General features: G+C 41.5%; 2 protein-coding genes across 2 annotated transcripts; both read right to left on the bottom strand.

The window, feature by feature from the left end:
• Nucleotides 1–3,669: 3,669 nt before the first annotated feature.
• Nucleotides 3,670–4,945, bottom strand: LOC132601491 (uncharacterized). The gene is made up of 4 exons (XM_060314574.1): nucleotides 4,726–4,945; nucleotides 4,117–4,555; nucleotides 3,922–4,021; nucleotides 3,670–3,831 (listed from the first exon to the last, which is right to left on the bottom strand). The coding sequence occupies exons 1-4, from the start codon at nucleotides 4,943–4,945 to the stop codon at nucleotides 3,670–3,672; spliced, it is 921 nt and encodes a 306-aa protein (XP_060170557.1).
• Nucleotides 4,946–5,065: 120 nt separating this feature from the next.
• LOC132601490 (uncharacterized) lies at nucleotides 5,066–6,350 on the bottom strand. The gene is made up of 3 exons (XM_060314573.1): nucleotides 5,803–6,350; nucleotides 5,557–5,740; nucleotides 5,066–5,413 (listed from the first exon to the last, which is right to left on the bottom strand). Exons 1-3 carry the CDS (start codon nucleotides 6,348–6,350, stop codon nucleotides 5,066–5,068), a joined length of 1,080 nt encoding a protein of 359 aa, XP_060170556.1.
• Nucleotides 6,351–22,635: the final 16,285 nt, after the last annotated feature.

The raw sequence follows: 22,635 nt of genomic DNA, 5'->3' as shown, positions 1-22,635 counted from the left end.
GCTCTGATATCACTTTTGTCACGACCCAACCCCGTAGGCCGCGACTAGTGTCCGTGCTGGACACCCGTACGTACCAAACCACCAAAACTAGCATATAAACAAAATATACAAATATAGGAGGCAATTGGCGTTACTAATTACCACAGATAAACAAATATAACGCAGGGAAGCCGATAAGGCTATCGCAGAACATATCAACCCAAAACATATACACAACCCACAAGTATGTCTACAGACCTCTACAAATAGCAACAGAAACATAAGACGGGACAGGGCCCCGTCATACCCCTGAATAACATATATATATGTACAATAGAAAAGTTTGTACCAAAATATATAGGCTCCGGACAAGAGAGCCCTCCAAAACAGCGGAGTGAAATCCTAAGCGGGCGGATCAGCAAATCGATCGTCTGTACCTGCGCGGCATGAAAACGCAACCCCCGAAGAAAGGGGGTCAGTACGGAATATCTACTGAATATGTAAAGCCTGGAGTACAGTACTAAAATCATAGTCGGAACAGAACGTGCAGAAAATGAGTGTAATGTCCAGAATATCAAATGCATATTTACAAACATAAATAGTGTATGCAAAAACATATGCCATATCCGGCCCCTGTCAAGGGACTCGGTGAACAGAACGTGATCTCCACCCCGACACTGGCGCCACAACACATCATACTCCAGAGTAGGGAATAACTCCATAACATGTCATATCATATCAGATGGCCATATCGTATCATATCATATCATATCAGAATATGTGTACATGGCACAGCATACTTCACAACCCATGTACATGTATACCTGCCCCCTCACATCGAGGCACGGCGAACAATGCAGTGGAATACGCTTGATAACATATCCTGGCCCGGGCTCAGTGAAGGAAACATTGAGGCATCCACGAGTGGAGTAGTGAGAAGCTAACTGCAATATAAAACAAAATACATTTACAAAGACTCGATGGAATATCTCGATAACAAATCTTAATAATGAAATCGCACGATAATCATAGTGCGTGTATTTCGGATGTCACAATAGGTTACATAAAAATAATCTTTCTGGGATCGTTTCCATGTTCCAAAATAATTTATAAGACTCAACGGAATACTTGCAACAATTGTCATTTAGCAGTTAGAATGGTGGTTAGAACGTTCCCTTTGAAATCGGTCGAAAATAGGTCAATACACAATAGGAGAGGGATCGGGAATAGTGGGCCCACCTCGGGTCAACTGACGTGGCGTACACAATTTACGTACGTTACACTTCATGACGTCACTTGTGAGAGTTTTAAGGTAGTCGGGTCCTGTTGGCGCAAGTTCTAGGTGGTTAAGCAATTCTTCCAACTATTCATAAAATATTTAATTCAATTCTACTGAATGAAAAAGGGGAAAATTTAAGCGCGGATTCCTAAGAGTAGAGTCGTCCCCGAGGCTCGTATCCAAACCTATCACACCTAAGACATGCCAAGAGAAGGAAAGGTAAAGCATTACATACCTTATTTGCTCCTTGCGCCTCTCCAACTCAATTCCCGTTTCCTCCAAAATCTACAATTGGTTACAATTACCAAATGTTAACTATAAGACTTTAGGACTTGAATCTTAAATTAACACTTTTCTACAGAAATTTGGGCAGCATCTCCCCTGTAAATTAAACATCCCCGAGATTTTAACTCGGCCAAAATAATCAACAACAACACCCACAACAATACCAACAACATCAACAATCACTACAAAACACATTCTAACATAAATAGTCTTCTTTCCAACATAATGCGACAACTTCCAATCTAACTTCGCACTTCCAAACCAATATAAATATTTTCATATTTATTTACTAATCAAGATCATTCCAATACAATTAGGAAGCATTTCATATCATTCTACAAAATATGTAAAAATATATAAAAATTCCACCAAAACCATAATTCATCCGAAATCTCTAATCTTCGACGTAAATATTCATAACACATTTTCATCCTCCAATTTCATTAACAATAATCATAATTCACACCTTAACAATTTCATTTTCATAATTACATAAATATACCATAAAATCACAAAACTTCCCATAACAACTTAACAACCAATCTTTCATGCTAATATGGACTAGCATCCTTCCAAATTCATCAATCAACATAACAATTCTCATTTAGAACTCCACTTCCATAATTACATAAAAACTATATTAAAATCACATAAGTTCCTATAATCATTTTCAACAATTTTTCATGCCAACTTAAACCATTTCCCCTCCATTTCCATCACAAGGCCTCAACAACACAATTAGCACAACAAATAAAATTTTAATCATTCCTACCCATCCATACCATTTTCGGCCATACACATACATACCCATAACACAAAATTTTTCGTACTCTACAATCCTTTCCACATTCTACAACACATGTATATATTTCTTCCAAGACAAAAGAAGTAAAATCTTACCTTTTTCAAGAATTTTCCACTTGCCAACACAAGCACTTTCTTGTCCTAAATATTATACCCCGTTGAAGAGGGTCTTGAGCTTAGTAGGAATACAAGAAATTCTTGATTTTTGGATCAAAGGTTGATGGCAAAAAAAATTCTTTCTTTTCTTTCCTTGTGACCGAATAAGGGGTGGTCTTTATTTATTTTTCAAGCTTCTTGAACTTTCCTTGGTTGAAGATGAATTTATCATCTTTTAAGTCTATAAATTAAAACCCACTCATGGGCCTTGACCCATTAAGGGGCCGGCCACCCCCTACAATTCGGCCTTGATTTTTCTTTTTTTTTTTTTTTGCTCTTTCTAGCCCAATTAATTATGGGCCCTATTTGTAATTCCCGAAACTAATTTCCGAAATTGCCTATTTTTCTCTCGGCCTTTCTCTATATTTCCACATCAATATTCTTTCACGAACAACTCATATGTTAAATAAAATCAATTATGACCTTATTTCTTACAAGTCAAAATTATTTCAAATTTTCCGAATGCGTGAAAATACGGGATATAACATCTAGATTATAGTTGATCCCGTTTATCACTTTTATTTTATTCATCTTACCCCCATGCATGATAGTATTTCTTCTCTTCCATAATTGCCAGCATATGAATGCTGGTACAGCCTGCATAACTGACTTGTGTTTTGTAGGACCTTGTATATACCACCATTGCACTACTGTCTGATGAATCTGAATCCTTGGAACAATTATCCCCACAGCAGCATTGTAATATTGGCAAATTTGTGCTGCAAATTCACATGTTAGGAATAGATGTTGAACTGTCTCCTCCTGATGAGGGTTCAGATAGCATCTACATCTAGATAAAATGCTGATATTCATTCTCTTTAGTACATCATTAACTGGTATTTTAAACTTCCAAAATCTCCAAAGGAAGAATGATATTTTGAATGAAACTCCTTTGAACCACAATTTTTAAAAGTGAGCTGATGTTTGAGCCTTTTTCCTGAGCAAATTCCAAGCACTCCCTACAGTGAAATCTCCTGTAGTACTAGCAATCCACCAGGCTTTATCTTTCCCCTCTAAATGCTCAACTATACTCAACTCTTGTAGGATATGACCACACACATTACTTGGTAGTTTGTGATGCAATTTCTATATATCCAAGCCTTCTGCATTCATTAAGTGTGATACTTTTCAATGCTGGTGTCAATCTGAAAATCTGGTGGTATTACCTATTTGAGTGAACCAAGTTTAGTCCAATTATCTTCCCATACATCACATGCTCCATTTCTAGGTTCCCACCATATCTGTTGATCCACTTGATCCCTTGCTTCTATCATTTTTTTCCACACTTGTGATCCACCTTTCCACTGCACTTCTGTAGGCTTCTTCTTCTTGCAATATTTATTCCACATGAAGACTTACCATAATGTATTTGATATTCGAAATCTCCACCATAATTTGGCAAAAAGGGCCTTAGACACATCATCTAGAGATCTGAATCCTAATCCTCCTTCTTCATTTTGTAAACAAACCTTGTCCCAAGAAGACCAGTGCCTGCTTTTACCTTCTTCCTTAGTACTCCTGTAAAACCTTGCAAAGATTTTATGAAGCTAATTAATGGTATATTTTGTGGGAACAATAGCTAACAGCATGTATATTGGAATATTCTGAAGCACACAATTGATAAGAACTGCTTTTCCACCAAAAGAGTGCAATTTTCCTTTCCAATTTTGCAGCTTGTTTTCACCTTCTTGATTAGGTCACTGTAATATACCTTTTTCCTCCTTGAATGAAATATAGGGCATCCCAAGTATTTTAATGGAAATTGATCCCTTTTAAAGCCTGTAATCTGCTCCACCTGCTGAGACAGTGCACCAGAAATATTAAGATGCATATAAAAGGAACTCTTGCCTTTATTGATCAGTTGACCTGAAATTGCCTCATAATCCTGCAGTATCTTCATAATTCTCTTCAATGACTCCCCTTCTGCAGATGCAAATATTATAGTATCATCTGCATAAGCCAGATGATTGATATTTTTACTCCATTTATGCATGTCATAGCCCACATATTCAGCATTGTCAAATTCTGCATTTAGAGCTCTTGATAACACCTCTGTTGATAAGATGAACAGTGCGGGTGAAAGTGGATCACCTTATTGACAGCCCTGGTTGAATGGAAAAATCCTTTGGCCTGACCATTGAAAAGGATGGAATACAGTTATTTGCAATCAACCTCCAAATCATGTCAATGAATTGACTAGCAAATCCCATTCTGCTGAGTACCTTTTATCAAATATGACCAAGATACTCTATCATAGGCTTTTGCCATGTCCAATTTGATCACTACATTTGCTGGTTTGCCCCTTTTTCTGATGTCTGTCACTATTTCTTGTGCCAATAGCACATTCTCAATAATGCTTCTCCCTTGTACAAAACCTGCTTGATTAATAGATATCAACTGAGGTAGCACAACTTCCAATCTATCATGAACCACTCTTGACATCACTTTGTTGATAAAATTACTTAAAATTATAGGCCTTAAGTCTGACTAACTTTGAACGAACTCCTTCTTTGGTAGTAGAACAAGATTTGTGTGAGTAAGTAACTTTGGAAGAGTATGACCCTAAAAGAAAGCCACCACCACCTTGTATACATCCAAGCTAATAATGTCCCAACATGTCTGATAGAAAATTCCAGGAAAACTATCAGGTCCACTAGCACTTGATCCACCAAGGTTGAAAACAGCTTTTTTGACTTCATCAACTCTAGGCATTTGACACAGTAGATCATTTCTATTTTGATCAATAAAAACAGGAAAGAGTGACAACAAATTTTCATCTCCAATTAACTCTTCTTGTGAAAATTGTTGAGAGTAAAAGTGCACAGCCTCATCTGCCATTTGCTCATCATCCTCAATCCATGAACCATCTGAATTTTGAATTCTTTTGATCTGCAGTTTCTTCCTTCTTCCCTTTACTAGATTATGAAAAATCTAGTATTTTTGTCTCCATCTACAAACCAATCCAGGCCTGATTTTTGTCTCCAGTACTATTCTTCATAATGCAAATATCTCTTAGCCTCAGCCTGAGCTTTCTGCAAAACCATTCTATTTACTTGGCTTAGATTTTCGTCAAACAACTGTTCATTTAATCTGACTATTTCCTCCCTTATGATCAGCTGTTTGAATATATCACCAAACACTTCCTTGCTCCATTTGGATAACACTTCTTTCAGCTTTTTCATCTTGCTTTTGAAGTTTATGAAAGGATCCTCATGCTCCCAAGTGGACCAATTCAGCCTGACTGTATCCAGGAAAGATGCATGCTCTATCCAAAATGATAGAAATTGAAAAGGTCTGACCTAATTCTGATGCTTATCACCATAGGTACAAAGAAGTGGAGCATGATCTGATCCAGTTCTTGCAAGATGTTCCACTTCAATATTTCCAAATTGTCCAGAAGCAGTGAATTCACCAACATCCTATCCAATCTCTCAAAAATACATGCTTCATCTGCTATTCCATTCCACCAAGTGAAGGGACTACCCTTAAAGTTTACCTCTTCAAGATCACAAGAGTTTATGCAAAAAGCAAAGTCTTCTATATCCTGAGGTTGAATAAGATTACCCCCTGTCTTTTCTTCATCATTCAGAAACACATTGAAGTCTCCTCCTATTAACCAGGAACAAGATAAGGTATTGGAAAGATGATAGATATCCTCCCACAACTCTAGACTTTCAGAAGCACTATATTTAGCATATACTAAAGTAGTAATAAGATGCTGATTCAAATCTTGTAAAAACAGCTTCAAAGTAATCTGCAGAGGGGAATCAATCAGAACTTCTACATCTATATTATCAGCCACAAAGTACCATATTTTACCATTACAGTTGGCATTGGCTAAGCACATGCCAACCTCCTTCTATAATGGTTTATTGTCCTGACCTGTTGAAATGGTTCCATGAGAAGAATCAAAAAGAATTTGTGATGTCTGTTTAACATTTGTACCCTATGAAAGGGTTTTTGTGTCTTCACTGACCTAATGTTCCAAATGAATGACTTCAACATCATTTAACATTAGATTTAGTAGCATTCCTCTTTGGTACTACCCTGAGTGGAATTTGCTTGTCAATAGCATTCTTCTTGCCTTTCTTCTGACCCTTATTGTTAGACTTGCTATTAGGACATATATCAGCCTGCTTAAAAATGTTTTCCTTAATTTTCTTAATATTCTCCTCCTTGTCCTCTTTGTGGAAATCTCTGACATCCTCCTTTACTTCCAAGCCATCTATATTATGAGAGATCAGGCCATGTAGTTCTTTGACTAGGGAAGACTTTCTACAAAATGTCACATGTTATGCTCAGTATGTGAAATCACCATTGCCTTTTCTGAGGAAGGATGATCTGGTGGATCTACATCTTGCTCCACATACATCTGCTCCTTCATCTTGTCAGTTGTGGCATCTACTACTGTTGCCTCTATTGATTGCACATTTTCCTGCACTTTTTCTTCTCTTTCCACAGGATTATGAATTATCACTGAGGGAGAACCCTCTGTAGCCTCTTTTACTCCATCTAATCCTGTATCATCAAAAGCCACATGTTCATCATGATCTGGATGAACCTCTTGTTTTTGCACCTCCTCTTTGTCTGGAATCTCTACATGCTTCAAACTTGTTCCCTTTTATGTTGTATTGGTGCCACCATGATATGATTCTTCCACACTGTCCTTTTTACTAGAGTCTCCATCAGTATTATCTTGTTCTTCATCTTCCTGTTGCCTTTCTCCTGTATTCAATTCCTTTTCCTCCACCTTATCAGCCCATGAGTTATGAATTTCTTTTTCCTAAGTAATGCCTGGCATAACTTCCTGATGAATTTGCTGACCTTGTGTGGAAACTTGAGTAGTGTTATCCACATTTGTTTGTTCCATATCTGCATTATTCAGCCTAGTCTCCACCTGATTACTTTGACCATCCTTGTTTCCATTTGCATTAGAATTCTCCCCCTCAGCTGTGGATGTATTTGTACTTCGTATCTCACCTTCTTTCACAGTGTTTAAAACATCAAATTTGTTTTGCACCACAACTTGTACTTCTGAATCAGCATTTTTCTTTGCATCAGCATTCTCAACTTTGCTTTCATTCACCTTATCAGAACTGTTAGTTTTCGGGACAAACGTCACCATATGATAATTTCTGCCATGATACCTTCTACGTGCCTCATGCTTGCCTTTATCCTTAACAGTTTGTGCCTCTTGATTTCCTGTATCCTTCACCCCTTTATCTGAGCTTGTAACCTCAACATCTGTTGTTTTCTTCTTTTCAGGATGAAAGATTCTACACTCATCTCTAGAATGGCCTAGAACTTACATTCAGTACAATATTTTGGTAAGAAATCATATTGAATTTTGACTTTCATCTTCCTGATGTCTTTTGTATCCTCATCCTCTATTTCCAACATCAGAAACTGAGGTAATTCAGCAAGAAGATCAACTTGGACCTTGACTCTAGCACAACTAGGTCGAGTCTTGTTTATGGTTGCCAAGTCCAACTGTAAAGGCTTTCCAATAGCAGAAGCCATAGTAAACAAAGATTCTTTGACAAAGAAAGTAGGTAATAAGTTTGGAAAAGAAATCCACGCCATTGCCTAAGATGTTTATTCATCCACTTTGAACATAGAATCATAAATAAGGGGCCTCATCTGATAAGTAAAACCATGTTTAGCCTTCAAATAATATGCTCCTTTGGATGTAAGATTGATAAAATCTTCCATCAGTGAGCATCTGATCAATACATGTCTTGGCCTAAATAAACCAACCTTACAGTCACCTTTTAAACCACATTGTGATGGTATAATGTTGCGTAGTTCTTCCAACTCAGGCAACCCATGTGAAAATTTGCCAATTACTGCATGTTGAAGGTCTTCCAATATCTTCATTCTTTTGATTTCAGGCTCGGTCCACTTCACCATTGGAATACCATCAATATACGTTAGATTCTTCCTCGGTATAGGCTCACATTGCTGCTTTATTTACCTATATTTTAAGTGGATAATATGGGTTGACTCATATTGGACCCATTTTAACTGGGTTGGGTATCAAACCCACGGATAACCATATTTTTTACACATTTTTCCACCTCCAGTAGTCATGAGAAATGGCTCCACACTTGAGTATGTAGTAGTTAACTTCAATATTCTGACTAAATGTTGTAATTCTGAACACAGAGGTTAGTAGTCATCATGAAAGGAATATGATACTGCACCCGGATGTACAATCTACATTTGGGAATTTTTGACTATAAGTGATGTAGTCCTGAACTGCTATACCGCAGACTTCGTAAGAGGATAACGATGCAGTCGAAACCAGATTTGCAACAGTCACCGCAGTGTGTGAAAATGATTTGAGTCCAAATTTTCAGGGGTGGTGGATTTCATAAGAAACAAGAATGACCCCGCACTTGAAAACATAATTTTCATTAGTAGCATCATGCTTACGAAAATGACAAATGGACTGGGGTGTGTAGGTTCACCAGAGATACGGTACGACCCGACCCAGATCCCAACGGAAGTTATCATTGAACAATGAAAACATATGAAAATGATGAGAAAAGAGTCGGCCAAAGTATCGTGATTATTATCCAAAGTAGATCATTTTTTTCAAGAAATACACTAAAAGCACACACTTACATGAGAAAAGAAAGAAGACAGACAAGCATTTGCGAAAAAACGAACATGACATCGGAAGTTAATAAGACAACATCAACAAAATGGCAAATGCTGCTCAGGTATGGCAACGTTAAAATCAAAATTTTAAAACTAACACGCATGAATAGCATTTAGAGACGAGCAAGAAGCTACCATGGACGGAAGAAAAAGCCGAATTCAAGTCATGCGGAGCATACGTGGAACTGTTTTCTTGGGCAACCGATCAAAAACTGTGTACGAGAGTCAAGCTTTCTGTCACGACCCGACTAGGGGCCATAACGGGCACCCGGGGCTAACCACCGAGCACCACTCATTCTATTACTCATCATAATCAAATCATAAGAAAATCATTTTTCAATTGGAAACATAATCACTTTTACATATATAAGCCCTTCGGCTATTAAAATAATATATACATATACAATAGTAGCATTGTGAGACCATACTACCCACACATGGGTATCTACGAGCCTCTACTAGAGTACTAAACATTGGGACGGGACAAGAATACATACATATATATATATATATATATATATATATACACAAAAAAAAAAACCAAATAGCACCTCCGGAATAATGGAGTGCTCTTGTAGATCTGCTGATGACTTCTACGAGTTCCGATCACCTCCCTGACTACCTGTGGGCATGAACACAGGTAGGCGCGGTGTAACATCATCATAATGCATGCATAGAAACTCAAAGACAGCTATACTTTTTCGGGGTTACATAAGGTCGTGAACCCCCGATTCCATTATGGAACATTTATAAGCATTCTGCCTCACCTTGAAGGAAATAGTATATAAGGTGAGTGTATACAATGAACAACATCATTAACTTTGTAGGGACATCATATCATGAACTCTAGAATCTTTAGACTTAAACTCATCATTATTATTATTGGGCTCATAATATATCTCTTATCTTATATGGCTATTCATGAACATAGACTCTTAGTTTTCCGGAATGTAGGAGAATCATGAAGAGGAAAGGAAAAATCATGCCTTAGAAAGAAAGGACTAGCCTCACATACCTTTCGTCTAGCTACTCTATCGCTTGAACGTTCCTCTTAACTATTCACGTTTCTACCTTAAAGAGAGTTCATACTCATATTAGATAATCAACAACATAAGCGTGTTTGAACTAAAGCTATAGAAAATTGAGCAGCATCTCCTTTGTTTCTACTACTTTCCCCATATCATATTTCAACTCCCAAACGTCAATAATAAATTCATAATATCATCATCAATGACTTTAGTCAAATTCATCATTATCCAATTCCTACAATTTCCTCTCAAGGTCATCCATAATCATAATCATACTACAACGTTACATTCATTCTCATATAATGTTTCTCTCATGCCCTTAACATCATTAATAACGTAATTACAATCACAACACATCAATATTCATGATTCATATTAATTTACTATTCACAATTGCCACTAATCTCATCTTTTGTAATCCATTTTCCATCTTCTTCCATAATCCAAGTGTTTCAACTTTTCAATACCTTAAAAAACATGGAATAATCATGAAACTCACCTTTGAATGCGTAGGAACAGGTTTTGGGTAGCAATACTTCACTTGAAGAAAACCCTAGCTTCAACTTCCAAGGGATTTCTTGACTCTAGCAACTCCAAAGAGCTTCCTTGCACTCTATTCACTTGAATTTATGGTATTAACCTTTGATTTCCCTTGTATTCTTGAAAATGATATGTATGGAATATTCTAGAAGTTTTGAGAGAAGTGGAGAAGTGGAAAGAATGAGAAAATAAAGTGGGAAAATGTATTAATAGTTGCAACTTAATCAGTCCGTCGGGACTTATACGGACCACTTATACGGTCAGTATAACATTATACACTCCGTATAAGTGTCCGTCGTTCACCTCCCTTGAAAACATTTCTGCTGTTGGGTTATACGGACCATTATACGGTCCGTATAATATTCCACGATCCGTATAACGTGGTCGCGTAACTAACAGTTTTTCCGAAGTTGTCCTCGTCATTTCGTTTAATCTTCAATTCTTGTAAAACCTTATTAACACTTGTTTATTGCTTCATTAATGATCTAAACATCCATATAACTCGCCCTCAAGGCCTTACCAAACAATTCTTAACACAATAATTTACGAAACCTTTCCTATACCCCACTTATACTCCACTTGCCCTTACTAATCCTTATTTTTGTCAATTCATATGACTTCAAAATCATAACGTATGCATTCTAAGACCACTAATTATCCTTCTTATAGTCCTAAGAACTTCCTGTTATCCTTAAGCTCACAGTAGTTCATTCACTACACGATGACATAAAATTTCCAAGGTGTAACACTCTTCCCCCCTTTTTGGAACATTCGTCCTCGAATGTTAAACACTCGGGAATTCTACGAAAATTTTGCCAGAGCGTCCCCTGTAATATGGAACTACCACCCTATCACAACAACCCATAATAATATTGCCTCACAGGGCCACAACACAATAGCAATATAAATTGGCCACATACGACCAAAAGCATGAAAAGAAAGCATACGTACCTCATAATGTTAATGTTTCATCTTGAGTCTTTTATAGGGGTTGGAATAAGTGCGGGTATTTGAATTTCATTTTCTCTTCCGCCTCCCAAGTCATTTCTTCTTGGTTGTTATTTTGCCACAAGACTTTGACTGAAGCTACTTCCTTATTTCGAAGTTTTCGTACTTGCCTGTCTAATATGGCAATGGGCATTTCTTCATATGCTAGCTTTTCTGTCACTTGGACATTATCTATTGGGACAATTCTTGTAGGATCTCCAACACACTGGCGGAGCATTGAGACATGAAAAACTGGATGGACTGATTCAAGCTCTGAAGGCAAGTCCAATTCGTAAGCCACATGACCCACTTTGCGGATAATCTTATAAGGTCCAACGTATCGAGGACTTAATTTCCCTTTCTTGCCAAATCTCATCACCCCTTACATTGGCGACACCTTCAAAAATACCCAATCATCAACTTGAAACTCTAAGTCTCGCCGGCGGTTGTCTGCATATGATTTTTGTCGACTTTAGGCTATCAACAATCGATCTCGGATCACCTTGACTTTTTCTACCGCTTGCTGAATCAACTCAGGGCCTATTAGCTGTACTTCTCCTATTTCAAACCACCCAATTGGGGATCTACACTTTCTTCTATATAGAGCTTCATACTGGGCCATCTCAATACTGGAATGTTAACTATTGTTGTATGCAAACTCAATAAGAGGTAAGTGATCATCCCAGTTACCACCGAAATCTAGAACACATGCTCTTAGCATATCCTCCAAGGTCTAGATAGTACGTTCAACTTGCCCATCAGTCTGCGGATGAAATGCCGTGCTAAACATTACTTGAGTACCTAGACCTTTTTAGAAGGATTTCTAGAACTTGGCTATAAATTGCGCTCCTCTATCTGTGATTATGGATATGGGAATACCATGGAGTCATACAATTTCTTTGAGATACAACCTTGCATAATCTTCTGCTGAGTATGTGGTTCTGACCGAAAGAAAATGAGCTGCTTTCGTGAGTCTGTCCACGATCACCCATATGGAATCATAATTTCCTCGGGAACGAGGTAACCCAACAATAAAATCCATGTTGATGACTTCCCATTTCAAAGTAGGGATTTCCATTGCTTGCAATACCCCTCCTGGCTTTTGATGTTTGATTTTCACTTGCTGGCAATTTGGAAATTGAGCTACAAATTCTGCTATGTCTCTCTTCATGCCATCCCACCAATATATCCACTTGAGATCATGATACATCTTCGTTGCACCTGGGTGAATAGAATACCGAGAATAATTAGCTTCCTCTAGAATTCGACGGCGCAATTCTGCGACATTCGGAACACATAACCTGCCTCGGTATATGAGAATTCCATCCTTAGAAGTTTCAAATGGGGACTTCTCTTTTTCATTAAATACGTCTCTATAATGACTCAGCTGAGGATCTTCATATTGTCGCTTTATCACTTCCATATTCAGGGACGAAACTGTAGGATCGTTAATATCGATTCCTGCACTACCCGAATCAATTACACGTACTCCAAGATTATCTAGCTAATGAAGCTCCTGAATTATCTCTCTCTTTCCCGGAGGAACTTCCCATTGATCGGCTGCCCATTGATTGGCGGCTAAGCGCATCAGCTACTACATTTGCTTTTCCGGGGTGGTATAAAATGCTCACATCATAATCTTTCAATAATTCTAACCACCGCCTCTGTCGCAGATTCAACTCCTTCTGTTTGAAAATATACTGAAGACTCTTGTGATCTGTATAAATATCGACATGCACGCCATATAAGTAATGTCTCCACATTTTTAATGCATGAATGACTGCAGCCAATTCGAGATCATGAATTAGGTAGTTCTTTTCATGTTTCCGCAGCTGTCTCGAAGCATACGCAATGACTCTACCGTGCTGCATTAACACACATCCTAACCCAACACCGGAAGCATCACAATATACAACATAGCCATCCGGCCCTTCTGGGGCGTTAAGACCGGAGCTGAAGTTAATCTTTCCTTCAACTCTTGAAAACTGCGTTCAAGAGCGTCATTCTACTGAAACTTAGCTGACTTCTGGGTTAGCTTAGTCAATGGGGCTGAAATAGAGGAAAATCCCTCTACGATCCTTCTTTAGTACCCTGCCAATCCCAGAAAACTATGGACTTATGTAGGTATCGTAGGCCTTGGCCAAGTCTTCACGGCTTCAATTTTCTGAGTAGCAACTCGAATGCCATCATCTGAAATACCATGACCCAGAAATGTCACAGAATTCAGCCAAAACTCGCAATTTGAAAATTTTGCATACAATTCTCGGGTTAGAAGAATTCCAAGAACAATACGTAAATGATCTGCATGTTCTGATTCTGTGCGAGAGTATACCAGAATATCGTCAATGAATACTATCACAAATAAATCCAAAAGGGGCCTGAATACATTATTCATCAAATTCATGAACACTGCCGGAGCATTAGTCAACCCAAACGACATCACTCGGAACTCATAGTGGCCATATCTCGTTCTGAAAGCTGTTTTGGGAATATCTTCTTCTCTAACTCTCACTTGGTGATAACCTGACCTCAAGTCTATTTTGGAAAACTACTTGGCACCCTGTAGTTGATCAAACAAATCATCAATCCTTGGGACAGGACATTTGTTCTTTAGTGTCACCTTATTCATGTTAGGCCCCGTGTTTTCGCACAATTGGAAATCGAGAAATAATTATGACTCGGGTGTTGGAAGGACCTAATTTAATTTTTGCGAATAGGACTATGTTGGTTGTGAAATCTTTAATGCTAAGACCTCGGGGAAGGCCGAGGATAAATTTGGAATTTCGGAAATTAGTTTCGGGAATTACAAATCGGGACTTTTCAAGAAGTGGGCCAAAGAAAAAAAAAATTACAATTGAAGCCCAAAGGAAAAATGGGGGCCGGCCATAGTGTGGCCCAAATCCATTTTAAAAGGGGAATGTGCTATGCACATGACCCCATAAGTGGATATATACTAAGATCACACTTAGAAATATCCAAGAATCAAATCATAAATCAAGAACACCAATAAAAGAAGGGCTTCGGCCGAGAGCAATAAGGAAGAGAAAAAAAAAATTCCAAGCTTGTGTGTGATCCAAAAATCTTGGCTTCTACATATTTGTGAAGTACTCAAGGCCCTCTTCAACGGGGTATAATTAGTTTGGCGTAAGATCGACGATTGCGACAAGTCGGGGTTTCAAGAAAAGGTATGAGTTTTGTCCCTTTTATGTTATAGATTTGAGGTGAATGTGTTAAGCATTGGAAGTAGATGGAGATCCCGTAATTTTAACGTAAATAGAAAGTCGTGGGTGTGTGTGTGTAGTGTGTTTGGCCGTGAGTTATGGAAGAAAGAAGTGACTTGAATTGATCTTGTTTAAGTTGGCATAATGTGTTGTTGTGATCCTTATATCGTAAATGAGTGATTGTTGAATTAAATTGGCGGTGGAAAACGAATTCGGATGTTATCGGAAAGTGTATATCCTTGGTATCTTTATGTATATCAATGTATATTTTGGGTACTAGAGACTTTAGATATGACTTTTTAATGATATGGATGAATTCGGAATGAAACGACGTTAGTTAGAATGTTCGTCGTGAAATTTTGATATTTTGAAGAACTATGGAAATTTATTGATTTTGGTGCAATTTAGTGTATGACTTAGATTGAATTTGAAATGTGTTTGGCTAGTGTTGGATGGGTAAATGAATACAATTATGTGAATATAGAATTGGGATTTTGAAAGTTTGAATGGAAGTTGCCAACTTTAGAAATCATGTAGAACTTTAAAGCTAGAATGGTTTGATTGTTGTTTGGTTTGGTTGTTGATGTGTGGGCTGTTGTGGTTGGTTAATTTGAGCCGAGCTACGCCTCGGGGATGTTAGATTTATAGGGGAAATGCTGCCGAAATTTCGGTAGGCAAAAATGAAATTAAAGGCAATTTTTAGCCTAAGAATCTCAATTGGTAACTTTGACCATTTGCAGATTTTTGACGAAACGGGGCGGGACTTTTGGAGGAGCTTACGACATCTGAGAGGTATGTAAAGCTTCCCAATTCTTTATTTGGCATATCTTAGGGTGTTAGTTGAATATGAGACCTTCCGGAGCATTTCTGCTCCTCGAAACCCGATCCACAGGAAAGTTACTATTCATTCAATTCGATTGAAGCCTAAAGGCTCCCTTTTGGCTAGAATGCCACTATTCGTCCGAAACCTATCGAAGTGTGGTCGGGTAACCTAGAAATGATTATGTATGACCCTTGGCGTATAACTGCTCGTAAAAATATGTTCGCCACCTCACTTCGACTCGAGGTGGGTCCGCTACCCCAAAATGCCCGATTTGCCCTTCGGGCCACCTTTGAGAATAAAGTTGAAAGTACCACTTCCGATCTTTGGAACATCCTCCTACGGGGTATGTTTGGACTATTCGATGCGCTAATCTATGTTCCGAACTATATGGACCATTTTGGAAACGTTTTGCAAAATGAAACTTTATGTCGGCTAAGTATTCGACTACTTTGTATTCTAAAATGACTTATGAGTTCACTTTGCTTTGAAAGACTATTTCGAAATACGATTTGCATTTGTTTGCTCACGACTCCGCTCGTGCCTTATTATGACTTCGTTCACCGGTTCCCGGGCCGGTTTTGATTCGTGCGTTTTATGATAATTCGGCCGTATGCTGTGTTACGGTTCCCAAGGCTTCGCCATAGGGCCGGGTTCCGTTTGGAGTTATGCTGTGATATGGCTCGGGATGCGATACGCTCACCGATGATTATGATTATGATCGGGGATGTACGGAGATTTGAAACCTTCTGGTGTTATGCTGTGTGTGGCGCCAGCGTCGGAGTGGCGACCACGTTCTTAAGCGTTTGCATGATTTTTATTTGCATAAAATATATGTATATGATTCCGATACAGATTTTTGACATACCAGTTTGTACCCCACTTTGACATTTGATTTGCTTTCGGTTTTGATCCATAATTCTGTACTCCGTGCTTTACATACTCAGTACATATTCCGTACTGACCCCCTCTCTCCGGGGGCTGCGTTTTATGCCCGCAGGTGCAGACATCGGTGATCCTCCGCAGTAGGCTTCACTTCCTGCTTTCCGGAGTACTCTCACTTGGTCCGGAGTCCACTCTTGGTACAGACTCCTCTACTCTGTATATACTTTGTACATTTGACAGTTTGGGTACGGCGGGGCCCTGTCTCGCCATATGTTATGTTTTGAATTCGTAGAGGCCTGTAGTCATCTTTGTGGGGCGAGGGTCCTATGTGTGTGTTGTCTGATTTTGTTTTCGGGTCTTAAAGCGGTCTGTTTGATATGATGGCCCCAAATGGCCCTTCTGTATATATTTGCATTTTGACCGGCGATGCCTATTTCCGCCGCTTTGTTTGAGTTTGATTTGATACGACCGCTTAAGACATATTTTCGATATAAATTATGTTTGATATAACTTTTGAAAAATTCTGAAATAAGTTTGGACTCGGAAATGAATATGCGATTTGGTCTGGGTACCCAGGTAGGGTGCCAGTCGCGGCCCACGGGGCTGGGTCGTGACAAAAGTGGTATCAGTGCGGTTTGTTCTCGGAATGTCTACAGGCCGTGTCTCGTAGAGTCTTGTTTATCGATGTGTTGTGCACCACGTCTATAAGTGGGAAGCTACAGGGCATTTAGGATGTTACTTTCTTTGAAATCTTAGATCGTGCGATAGAGCTGTGCTATTAGGATAATTTTGATCTGACTCGCCTTCGTGTTTGCAGTGATGCCTCCGAAGAAGGCAACGGCAGCCCAGAAGGGCAAGGCGAGGATTGGGGAGACTAGCCAGGCACAGCGAGCTACCCGGGCTCGTGTTTATGATTTGCCTGAGGATGTGCCACAGTCTGAGGGGTCTGCTACACCCCCACCAGTACAGCCTGGAGTAGGACCATCGGCAGCTCCAGAGGTCCGTGTACCCGCACCTGAGACTCCAGCTCTTCAGCCAGGGGCGGAGGACCGGACCCTGAGAGAGGCTGTGCAGTTGCTGACTACGTTGGTAGCAGGGCAGGCTCGCAGACGCGGGCGTAGAGATGATGATGATGATGACAGGCGGGACAGCCTGCGAGTTCGGGAGTTTCTGTTGTGTGGCCCTCCAGAGTTCTTCGGGGCTAAGCCCGATGAGGACCCCCATGACTTTATTCGGGGGATGCAACGTTCACTGGACCTAGTCAGGGCTTCGGAGACCGAGTCGGTTGAGCTGGCGTCGCACAGGCTTCGAGATGTGGCTACCCACTGGTATGAGACTTGGGAGCTGTCTAGGGGAGAGGGTGCCCCTCCAGCCACTTGGGATCAGTTTGTGACAGCATTCACCCGCCACCTTTTGCCACCAGAGTTACGGCGGGCACGAGCTGATCGGTTTTTACGTCTGCAGCAGAGGGGTCGGAGTGTTCGCGAGTATAGCCTTGAGTTTGATTCTCTGGCCCGATATGCACCGGCCGTGGTAGCAGATATGTCCGATCGGATGCACCGCTATGTTATGGGATTGGACCGGTATTTGGTAGACAGCTGTATGGCCGTGTCACTGCAGACAGACATGGATATTTCCCGGCTTCAGGCCTATGCGATGGGTATGGAGGACCGTCGCAGATCTGATCCTGCTGGCAGAGATCGAGACAGGAGGCCGCCCAAGAGGGCTAGATCCGCGGGTTATTCAGGAGATTCTCGAGGCGGACAGCCTCAGCAGCAGCAGCAGTCTGATAGATATTTCCCTCCTTCCGGCCGGGGTACTCAGTCAGGTAGCCGGAGATTCGACAGTACGGGACCGTCTGGGGCCGGTCAGGGCTCCAGAGCGGCAGGATCGCAGGTATCCAGGGGTCCCAGTCAGGCCAGACCACCTAGACCCCGTTGTCCACATTGCGGGAAGTCTCATCCCGGGGAGTGTTACCGAGCGACGGGAGCTTGTTTTTCTTGTGGCGGTCAGGGCCACTTTATGAGAGACTGCCCATTGGCCAGTGGTTCGGGTAATGCGGCTCAGCAGACAGGGTCAGCCGCCGGTTCTTCCTCTGTTCCATCTGTTGCACGCCCTGGAGGGCGGGGTATTCCAGCACCGGCAGGACGCGGTCGAGGCCGCGGTGGCGCTTCAGGTTCTAGCGGTCCCTCGAACCGCATATATGCTTTGGCCAGCCGCCAGGATCAGGAGGCTTCGCCAAACGTTGTCACAGGTACATTACTGGTTTTCTCCAGATCTGTATATGCTTTGATTGACCCTGGCTCTACTTTATCATATATTTCCCCGCTCGTTGCTAGTAAGATTGGGATAGTGTCGGAGCCTATAGAGCCATTTGAGGTAGCTACGCCAGTTGGGGATTTTATTATAGCAAGGCAGGTCTATAGGGATTGTTCTGTGACCATTTATGATCGTAGCACTAAGGCTGATTTGGTAGAGTTAGACATGCTCGAGTTTGACGTCATTATGGGTATGGACTGGTTGTCCTCCTGTTATGCTAATGTCGACTGCCAGAAAAAGGTGGTCCGTTTTCAGTTTCCAGGGGAACCAGTCATAGAGTGGTTCGGATCTACTGCATCGCCGAGGGGTAAGTTTATTTCATACCTCAAGGCTAAGAAGATGATCCAGAAGGGTTATATCTATCATTTGGTTCGTGTGCACGATACTGCAGCGGAAGTACCTACCCTTCAGTCTGTCCCGGTCGTCAGTGAGTTTCCAGATGTTTTTCCTGACGAGCTTCCTGGCCTTCCGCCGGAGCGGGAGATTGATTTTTCTATTGAGTTGATGCCGGATACGCAGCCTATATCTATTCCTCCCTACAGGATGGCACCAGCTGAGTTGAAGGAGTTGAAGGAGCAGCTGAAAGATTTGCTGGATAAGGGTTTTATCAGGCCCAGCACATCACCCTGGGGAGCGCCGGTATTGTTTGTCAGAAAGAAGGATGGGTCGTTGCGGATGTGTATTGACTACCGGCAACTGAATAAGGTGACTATTAAGAATAAATATCCCCTTCCCCGGATTGATGACTTGTTTGATCAGCTGCAGGGTGCTAGACACTTCTCCAAGATAGATCTGCGCTCAGGCTATCATCAGGTGCGAGTACGCGAGTCTGATATCCCGAAGACTGCTTTCAGGACCCGGTACGGGCATTATGAGTTCAGAGTTATGTCTTTCGGGTTGACTAATGCTCCAGCGGTGTTTATGGATCTGATGAACCGGGTATTTCGGCCATTCCTGGACATGTTTGTTATTGTATTTATTGATGATATCCTGATTTACTCGCGATCAGCCGAGGAGCATTCAGATCACTTGCGGACGGTACTTGGCATTCTCCGTCAGCAGAAGTTATATGCTAAATTCTCTAAATGCGAGTTCTGGTTGACTTCTGTGGCATTCTTGGGTCATATTGTCGGCGCAGACGGTATTCGGGTCGATACGCAGAAGATCGAGGCTGTGCAGAATTGGCCCAGGCCTACTACACCGACTGAGGTGCGCAGTTTTCTGGGATTGGCTGGGTATTATCGCAGGTTTGTGGAGGATTTCTCTTCTATTGCAGCACCACTGACGAGGCTTACCCAGAAAGCAGCAAAGTTCCAGTGGTCAGATGCCTGCGAGCGCAGCTTTCAGATGCTGAAGGAGAGATTGATTACAGCGCCAGTTCTGGCTCTTCCAGAGGGGTCTGATGGGTACGTCGTATATTGTGACGCCTCTGGTATTGGGATAGGATGTGTATTGATGTAGCACGGTCGAGTTATAGCCTATGCTTCCCGGCAGCTCAGACCGCACGAGAAGAACTATCCCACTCATGATCTTGAGTTGGCCACGGTGATTCATGCTTTGAAGATTTGGCGGCATTATTTATATGGGGTCCATGTGGATATCTATACGGATCATAAGAGCCTTCAGTATATTTTTAAGCAGAAGGAGCTAAATTTGCGGCAGCGAAGGTGGCTTGAGCTACTAAAGGATTACGACGTTGATATTCTGTACCATCCAGGGAAAGCCAACGTGGTAGCTGATGCGCTTAGCCGCAAGTCAGTAGGCAGTCTGGCTGATGTTCCATCTGATAAGAGAGATCTGGTTCGTGATATTCATCAGCTGGCCAGCCTCGGAGTCCGTTTGGCAGATTCTGGGGATTCTGGGATTTCTGTTCGCCCGGTTGCTGAGTCATCTATTATTCAGGAGGTAAAGCAGCGCCAGTTTGAGGATCCTACTTTGATTCAGTACAGGGATGTGGCCCTTAATAAAGCAACGACTCAGTTCGAAATCTCGCCTGAAGGAGTATTATTGTACGACGGCAGGTTCTGTGTACCGGATGTGGCGGGCTTACGGCGGCAGATTATGGGCGAGGCACATTGTGCCCGGTATTCTGTCCATCCTGGTTCCACCAAGATGTATCGGGATCTCAGGTGTTTGTATTGGTGGGACGGCATGAAGAAAGACGTTGCCGAGTTTGTCAGTCAATGCCCGAACTATCAGCAAGTCAAGATCGAGCATCAGAAGCCCGGTGGATTATTACAGGAGATGGAGATTCCAGCCTGGAAATGGGAGATGATTAATATGGACTTCATTGTTGGGCTGCCGCGTACGCTACGCAGGTACGACTCTATTTGGGTTATCGTGGACAGGCTGACGAAATCAGCCCATTTCCTTCCGGTCCGGACTACATATTCGGCTGAGGACTATGCCAGATTATATATCAGAGAGATAGTCAGACTTCACGGGGTCCCTGTATCTATTATTACTGACCGAGGTGCTCAGTTTACAGCTAATTTCTGGAGGTCATTTCAGGAGGGATTAGGGACCCAGGTGACCCTCAGTACAGCTTTCCATCCTCAGACCGACGGGCAGGCCGAGCGCACTATCCAGACGCTCGAGGATATGTTACGGGCTTGCGTTATTGATTTCAGGGGCAGCTGGGATGATCATTTGCCGCTTATAGAGTTTGCCTACAATAACAGTTATCACTCCAGCATCCAGATGGCCCCGTATGAGGCCCTTTATGGCAGGAGATGCAGATCTCCTATTCGCTGGTTTGACGTGGGCGAGACTAAGCTGATTGGGCCTGATGTGATCCAGGAGGCTGTAGATAAGGTGAAGCTCATTCGAGAGCGACTGTTAGCTGCTCAGAGTCGACAGAAAGCGTATGCTGATAGGCGACGTCGACCGTTAGAGTTCCAGACTGGTGACTGGGTATTCCTGAAGGTGTCGCCTATGAAGGGCGTTATGAGATTTGGCAGGAAGGGTAAGCTGAGTCCGCGGTACATCGGGCCATACCAGATTGTTCGGAGGATAGGCGCAGTCGCCTACGAGCTAGACTTGCCATCCGATTTGGAGTCCGTGCACCCGGTGTTTCATGTGTCTATGCTGCGGAAATGTATTGGTGACCCTTCCAGGATATTCCCAGTAGATGATCTTCAGGTGACGGAGCAGCTATCTTATGACGAGCAGCCGGTATCTATTCTGGATCGTCAGGTGAGGAGATTGCGCACTAAGGAAGTGCCTTCCATCAAGATTCTGTGGCGCAATAACAACCGGGAAGAGATGACTTGGGAGGCGGAGGATGAGATGAAGAAGAGATTCCCCCATTTATTCCCTACGCCTCCTGTAATCTAGATTTTTGTATTTGTTGTACCAATGAACGGATGGACCATGTGTGCTATTTATATAAAATGGTTTTCCCGTTATGCTTGTGAGCCTTCATAAGATTTGTTTAACATTCGGGGACGAATGTTCCTAAGGGGGGGAGAATGTTAGGCCCCGTGTTTTCGCACAATTGGAAATCGAGAAATAATTATGACTCGGGTGTTGGAAGGACCGAATTTAATTTTTGTGAATAGGACTATGTTGGTTGTGAAATATTTAATGCTAAGACCTCGGGGAAGGCCGAGGATAAATTTGGAATTTCGGAAATTAGTTTCGGGAATTACAAATCGGGACTTTTCAAGA

The sequence above is a fragment of the Lycium barbarum genome, chromosome 7, assembly GCF_019175385.1.
Source record: "Lycium barbarum isolate Lr01 chromosome 7, ASM1917538v2, whole genome shotgun sequence".
Taxonomy (NCBI): Eukaryota; Viridiplantae; Streptophyta; class Magnoliopsida; order Solanales; family Solanaceae; genus Lycium; species Lycium barbarum.
The sequence above is the reverse complement of the archived record's forward strand: the minus strand, read 5'-3'. Positions and strand labels throughout refer to the sequence as shown.